At 38.6% G+C, this 7,952-nt stretch overlaps 1 protein-coding gene across 1 annotated transcript in view; it reads right to left on the bottom strand.

Annotated features, from left to right (window-relative positions):
• The window catches only part of LOC106871505 (isovaleryl-CoA dehydrogenase, mitochondrial), a 28,056-nt gene extending 20,310 nt beyond the window's left edge, over nucleotides 1-7,746 (bottom strand). The window contains exons 1-3 of the mRNA XM_014917994.2: nucleotides 7,559-7,746; nucleotides 4,538-4,627; nucleotides 1,963-2,014 (exon numbers count right to left, since the gene is read on the bottom strand). Of these exons, the coding sequence (XP_014773480.1) occupies nucleotides 1,963-2,014; nucleotides 4,538-4,627; nucleotides 7,559-7,699 (283 nt within the window). The 5' untranslated portion in view covers nucleotides 7,700-7,746. The remainder of the gene's footprint in view (nucleotides 1-1,962; nucleotides 2,015-4,537; nucleotides 4,628-7,558) is intronic.
• Nucleotides 7,747-7,952: the final 206 nt, after the last annotated feature.

Here is a 7,952-nt window from a genome sequence, read left to right as displayed (position 1 = left end):
TGAATAAAAATTCTTCTGATAGAATAAATGGGTTAATAGAAACCAATGTAGCAAAGAACACAAAATAACTGTGGTTTAGTTCCTGTTTTTAAGGCAGGAACTCCTTGAAATTTTGGGTATTTGAGTATATTTAAGAATTGGAGAAAACGCATGTTATAATTGCACACTATGCAATTATATGCAATTATAACATGCGTTTTCTCCAATCCTTAAATTCTTATATATATATATATATATATATTAGGCGCAGGAGTGGCTGTGTGGTAAGTAGCTTGCTTACCAACCACATGATTCCAGGTTCAGTCACACTGCGTGGTACCTTGGGCAAGTGTCTTCGACCAAAGACTTGTGAGTGGATTTGGTAGACGGAAACTGAAAGAAGCCTGTCGTATATACGTATATACATATATATGTATGTGTGTGTATATGTTTGTGTGTTTTGTCTCTCCCAACATCACTTGACAACCGATGCTGGTGTGTTTACGTCCCCGTACACTAGCGGTTCAGCAAAAGAGACCGATAAAATAAGTTCAAGGCTTACAAAGAATAAGTCCTGGGGTCGATTTGCTCGACTAAAGGCGGTGCTCCGGCATGGCCGCAGTCAAATGACTGAAACAAGTAAAAGAACATATATACACACACACATATCATGGTATCATGGTATTGACCAGACTATCAGATGTTGTTATACATCGCTGGTCAAAATGCGCTTCATGCTATTTTAGCTTTTGAATGATGCCACCCAGCTGGCTAGGTGAGCTGACCAACATTCCTCCTCATTGGAAGGCTATTCTGTCACAGGGTTGTCCTTTTACAGCTGAATGGACAGAGGCAACATGAAAGTGTTTTGCCCAAGAACACAATGCACTGCCCAGACCAGAAATTGAACCCATGACCTAGTGACTGAGCGCGGTATCCCATTTCACCAGGCCATACAGTGCACAAGCACAAATACGCACACTTGAAATATGCACAGCAACAAATGTCATTAAACAGAAGACCAGATTAGTGTTCTTATCAGCGTTAAGAACAACATACATACCGAAGTGTGCAACAGTGGAGAGATAGATAGATAGATAGATAGATAGATAGAGAGAGAGAGAGAGAGAGAAAGAGAGAGAGAGAGAGAGAGAGAGAGAGCAACAGTGGAGAGAGAGATAGAGAATGCAATAGTGGGGAGAGAGAGAGAGTTCACCTCATCCTATATAGGTCATTATTTGGAGCCATATGGAATGGTGGCAAATCTGGGACAGCAATTTTTGAGCTGTACTCTGTCATTCAGTTGCCTATCAGTAGTCACTAATCTGCCAGAAATGGCAGCCAAAAATGTTCAGCTTAGACTGCTGCATGTCTACACATGAAAGAAAGAGATAAACAGGCAACAAGTTTCAGCAGTCTGATGTTCTGGAGATGGAAGGACTTGGCACAGTTGTTATGTAGCTCTTAGGTGTTGGACTCAATACAGGGTGATGAGAGGAGGAGAAATGATTGAATTGGGATTGCTGAAGAGGTGGTTAGTGGCACAAGACCAGCATGTCAAAAGAAATAGGGGCAATATCTGGAACAACAGTTTGTGGATTGCGCCTGATCATTTAGCTGGACCAGTGGTTCTCAATTGGGGTCCAGATGACCTTTGAAGTCCATATAAGATTCTGTGATTAAAATTTATGCGCAATAAATTGCTCATACTTCTAAAATACACAAAATATTTTAACAATTTTTTCATACAATTCCTAATAATTATTTACATTTGACGGATATTTGTCCTCATCTTGTTTGTTGTTAACACAACGTTTCGGCTGATATATCCTCCAGCCTTCATCAGGTGTCTTGGGGAAATTTTGAACCTGGGTTCTCATTCCTAAGGTATTTTTCAATGTTATCATTATTAGTAGTTTTTCTATTCCTATTTGTTAGCTGTGTTAGGTGAGATGTGAGAGATAGATTCAGCAATATACTTACTGGGAGCTGTGATTCCAAGCAGACCCATTTCACCACATTTTAACCAGAATTCCTAAATTGCAGATGAAAAAAAAAGTAAAATAAAATTAATGGTAACTTTATAACTGTCCCCCAGGGAAGGAGGGGAAACAACTTGGATCATGATAAAATATAATATGAACAAATGAATACAGAAATGTGGTTAAGTAATTATCAGCATTGCTTTTTACATCCACTTTTTACATGCTGGCATGAGTTAGATGATTCTTCACCCTTTAGCATTTAAATTGGCCATATCAGGCCCTGTTCTACTTGATGGTTCTCATGACATTGTTGACTCTTCTGTGCTGTCAAATTCAAGCATTGATTTTTGTGTCCCACAATGTGATGCTGAGCATAATTCGTTCCATTTTCCGTTGGGCTACAATCAGGACATTCCTGATGGCAGTGCTGAGAGCCTGTGTTTCACTGCCATAAGGACAACAGATGGACAATCAAGGTGACGTAACAGACACCAAGACAATGGACAAGATGAAGAGGCTGACCAAAGACAAGAAGGTGAGATAATCTCACCCCCTACTCAGGGCCTGTGTGGCCACAACTGGCAAAGAGATAGACAGTGGTAGAAGGAGTCCAGGGAGGGGTCCTCCTTTAGGAGTAATAAAACCCTGGATAAGGTTATCAGACTCAAATATTCTATCTGTTTTATATTCAAACTGGTCAGATACAGCCTCTCACACCTACTTTACTATATCAGTCTGAAAATAGACAATCACATCCTCACAATCTCAAAAGCTATGAGATAATGCATGATTAATTCGAAACAATTTGAATATAATAAAGCGTTACGCTTGACAGAGTAATCTGAATGCTAGAGGGTCAAAGCAGTATTCTACCATGGGGTGTGATTTCTGGTGCAGACTCTCAATAATTTTTAAATACCAGGTACTTCCATTTGACTGGTCTTTCTTTATATGTAGAACTGCTGAACTGCAGGACATATTGTTATTGTGAGAGATAAACAAATTTCATTTCTGCCCAGGAAGTGTCAATGGGTAGTGTTGTGGCAAGAGTCATTGGCACCCCTAGCAGATTGAAGAATGGACTAGCTGAACTCTTATAAAGTGTAGTAGTCAGTAGTAGCCAGATAGAGAGCGTTTGGTAGTCTTGCAAAGTATGTCATGTGAACACATTGATTAAACCTCTGCTGCATAATTCTATATATACCAACCAATGGTAGGATACAAAAAGTAGGCATGTTGAGACATACACAAACACATAATCATCACTATCTACATTTAACGTCCAGTTTCCATGTAGTCATGGGTTGGATGGTTTGATAGGATGTGATGAGTTAGAGGAATGCATCACGCTCCAATATCTGCCTAATTGGATGCTGTTCCTAATGCAAACTAGTTTCTAGAATGTACTGGATTCTTTTACTTCAGGTCCACTGTGTGACACCTTGAGCAAGTGCCTTCTACTATAACCCCAGGAAGATGAAAGACTTGTGAGTAGAACTGGTGGCGAGAAACAGAAAGAAGATTACATGAATGAGTGTGTGTGTGTTTGTGTTCAGGTCTCATTGTTTTGCCTTTGCATGTAAATCATAAACAGGCGCAGAAGTGGCTGTGTGGTAAGTAGCTTGCTTACCAACCACATGGTTCAGGGTTCAGTCCCACTGCGTGGCACCTTGGGCAAGTAAGTGTCTTCTACTATAGTCTTGGGCCGACCAAAGCCTTGTGAGTGGATTTGGTAGACGGAAAACTGAAAGAAGCCCGTCGTATATATGGATATATATGTATGTGTTTGTGTTTGTCCCCCCCAACATCGCTTGACAACCGATGCTGGTGTGTTTACGTACCCGTAACTTTGTGGTTCGGCAAAAGAGACTGATAGAATAAGTACTAGGCTTCGAAAGAATAAGTCCTGGGGTCGATTTGCTCGACTAAAGGCAGTGCTCCAGCATGGCCACAGTCAAATAACTGAAACAAGTAAAAGAGTAAAAGAGTAAAGAGTAAAAGAGTAAAGAGTAAATGGTTGCCCTCATACAAGAGGTCATATTTATTTGCAACCTTCCATGGAAACCTGTCAGCCCATTGGGCTGTTTGTGTTTGAATTACTTCATTTGGAAACGGATGAAGGTTGGCAAATTTAATGAAATATAGAAAGTGTTAATGAGTGCCTTCCTATCAATAAGAAGAATGATCGTTTTTTTCTTTTTTTTTTATACCTGGAGTTTTGATTTAGGACATATCTATGTATGCAACATCAACATGTCAGATGTGGAATACTCTGTTGGAATATTGGCTCAAAAAATGTGGATTATTCTATTGGATTATTCCATTTGCTGAGAGCTTAATAACTGTTGTGAGTTAATTTGGAGTTAGACTGAAATCAAACCAGAATGGACTTAGATGTTGGAGTGAGAAAGTGCGGTGGGGGAGTAAGGACGAGGAAAGTGAGGGTGAGAGAGGAGAGAGGTTAGAGAGAGAAGAGGAAGGATGGGAGAAAGAAGGCAGGAGAAAGAGTGATAGGATGGGAGAGCGAAAAGAACCACCTTGACATTAAACACCTTGGAGGTTTGGTAACTTACCCGTATTTCCTTGAAGTTATTATTACAATCAATTTCATGAGCTTTTGGAGCAAGTTCCTTCTGGACAAACTGGAAAACGGATTCTCGAAGCTAAAATGAAATAATAAACAAAATAAATCGATGATGATGATGTTTAATTATAATGAAGTAATTAGAATGAAACTGTGATTTGAATAAAATTGAATACATTATTGTTTAACCTTAGTGAGCACAAGCATTCTGGTTCAACCAACTAATTTACCTGGGGTTTTGACAAGCTTTCCAGTGATGGTCATCCTGCATTTTCTCAAGAACCAGTGTATCTGATTGGCACTCTGTCGGTTATCATGACAAGTGTTCCAGTAGATCTAATCAACGGAACAGCCTGCTGGTGAAATTAAAATACAAATGGCTGAGTACTGCAGACATGCATACCTTTAACGTAGTTCTCAGGAAGATTTGGCATGACACAGAATGTGACAGGCTGGCTCTTTGAATTACAGGTACAGCTCAATTTTGCCAGCTAAGGGGACTAGAGCAACATGAAATGAAACGACTTGCTCAAGGACACAGTGCATCATCAGGAATCGAACTCATGACCTTGAAATTGTGAGCTAAATAGCCAAACCACTAATCTATATGCCTTCACACCTTTTGTGAATTTGTGTTCTACACACAGGAAATCATACAATTATGAAACAAAAAAATTTTTGTATGATTTAAGGGTGATTTAGCTGTTGTTTTTAGCACACCTTATGACCACCTGATACACTTTCTTCGTTTCTTCGTCATTCTGACATGTTTTCTTTTATTCTTTCTCTTGCTTCAATCATTTGACTGTGGCCATGCTGGAACACAACCTTAAAGGGTTTTATTTAGTTGAAGAAATCGCCCCCAGGACTTATTCCTTGTAAGCCTAGTACTTATTATATTGGTCTCTTTTGCTGAACCACCAAGTTACAAGAATGTAAACACACTAACATCGGTTGTCAAGCAATGGTGGTGGTAGTGGGGGGAGGGGGCACAAACATGGACACAAAGGCACAAGCATAAACATACATATAACCCTAACCCTATGTATACATATAAATATATATACAACAGGCTTCTTTCAGTTTCCATCTACCAAATCCACTGACGAGGCTTTGGTCAGCCTGAGGCTACAGCAGAAGACACTTGCCCAAGGTGCCACACAAGTGGCTGGGAAGCAAGCTTCTTACCACACAGCTATGCCCCTGTATTGATGCCTTTTAATATTTTTCTCCCCATAAACACATTTAATGGAATACATTCAATGGTGGTCCATTGTTGGGATTTAAGCAAAAAAATTCTGTTTTGAAAATAAATTTCGAAAAAATAAAAAACTCATGTGGTGCTGGCGGTGGGGAGTTACATGGGGTGCTTAAACTAGAATTCCACCCTAAGTTGTTAGGGTTAGTGTTAGGGTTATGGTTAGGGTTAGTGTTTAGGGTTAGGGTTATGGTTAGGGACGGAATTCCCTAACCCAAACCCTAAAACCCTAATCGTGACCCTAACCCTAAACCTAACCCTAAAACCCTAATCGTGACCCTAACCCTAAACCTAACTCTAAAACTAACCCTAAAACCCTAATCGTGACCCTAACCCTAAACCTAACTCTAAAACTAACCCTGACCCTAAAACCCCAGTGAAGATCGTGCGGATGTTAATCTGAAAAATTACCAAATTAAAAAAAAAAAAATACATGAATATAAGCGATTCAGCTGAAGAAAAAAAAAAGAAAAAAACTTTTCAGAAATTGCCGAACAAATGCTTTCAGTTTTGATACACATTCTCCGAAAGATCTCCCTATTTTCATTTGTTTTGGTCTGATTTGCTTTTATATATTGAATATGCTTGGTAATGAAAAACTGTTACGTAACAATGAGACAAGCCTACGAGAAGGTTACGGGTTCGCCCAGATGCTAGATTACGTGCTGTTGTTTTGATAATATTAACTTCCATCTGAGTGCAAAGCCACGCATAAAGTTTATTTAATTTTTACAAGAGTAATTAAAAACTAATTGTCTAGACAGAGATACGAACTTCGCTCCATAACCATCAGCGGCTGTTGTTAGCCCAAAGTCAGCCGTGATCGAGTAAAGTTATAGTTAAAGACTATCCAGTAGTGACCATCACATCTTTGGTAGAAGAAGGGGTCAAAGAGGATATTACCCAAGTGCCTTTTTTTTTAAGTTTAAAGTCAGTAGAATGTGATTTGGAAGATTTGGCTGCTATTTCTAACATGAGCCATCATGTAGATGCTCCTCGTTTATTGGTTAGTGTTACAGCAGTATTATTACTAACTATGGCAATTTAAACGACACTAACCAATTTATAGACAAACAACTGAGAGCTTCTACATAGTCGCTAAATACGCTGGAAATAGCAGCTAAATCACACATACGTGCTCCTACCGTTTTTAAAAATGCGTTCGATACAGAAAAAGACTGGAGGTTGTAATGTGAGGAAAATTTAGCTGCTATTTCTAGCAAGTTTTGGTTATTGTGTAGAAGGTCAGGTACCTTTTCAATTTGCACAAAATTACGTAAAACATAACACCTGCACAGTGCTCGAAACACACACACACACACACGCTATATATATATATATATATATATATATATATATATATATATATATATATATATATATATATATATATCATCTCAAAGCATTTACAGAAAATTTCATTTAAAAATATTTACCTTTATGAACGTTATGAGGAAACAAAAACAAGGGGGAGGGGTCATTCTACTAGAAGTAGCAGCTAAACCCTAACCCTAAATCATTTGCAAATTACGTTTGAAAAAATAAACAGATTCGGGCGGAAGTGTTTCCCTCATTTAATACACTAGGTCTGAAAAATGAGAAAAGTATGGTCAAAGCCAGCACGCCATTGACCATAAAGGTGAGTCCGACCAAGGCTGACCTCAGGCTTAACAACGATAGCATCGTAATATTTCTTGAAGGGGAAAACGAAGAAGAGAATTCTATGATAATTAAATTAAAAATATAATTTACTTGTTTCTGTTCATCGGTTAATCCAAAGAGAGAATCGTCTATGGGAAAATGAGATGACATCCGTATCGATGCCAGTGGCTGTGGCTGAGAACATTTTAACAGGGTTCTGCCGAAACACGAAGATAAACGGCGAAAAGCCATGCTTCTCTGGAAGAGCAGAAAACAATAATGATATATGAGAGATTAAAGATTGAACAGGGGAGATAATTCTCACAGCGAGCGATTTTAGTCAAGGTGATAAATGGAAAATTAACAATGATTGGGATTAACCAGCGCCTTGGGAAACCCCATTTTATTTATTTATTTATTTATTCATTCATTTATCCAGTCTTAACATGGCGTAAATTGTATATTATAACTTTTTTTTGTTTTTACAAGGCTAGATTAATGCCCG

This window comes from Octopus bimaculoides, chromosome 24 (assembly GCF_001194135.2).
Source record: "Octopus bimaculoides isolate UCB-OBI-ISO-001 chromosome 24, ASM119413v2, whole genome shotgun sequence".
In the NCBI taxonomy this organism is placed as follows: Eukaryota; Metazoa; Mollusca; class Cephalopoda; order Octopoda; family Octopodidae; genus Octopus; species Octopus bimaculoides.
The sequence above is the reverse complement of the archived record's forward strand: the minus strand, read 5'-3'. Positions and strand labels throughout refer to the sequence as shown.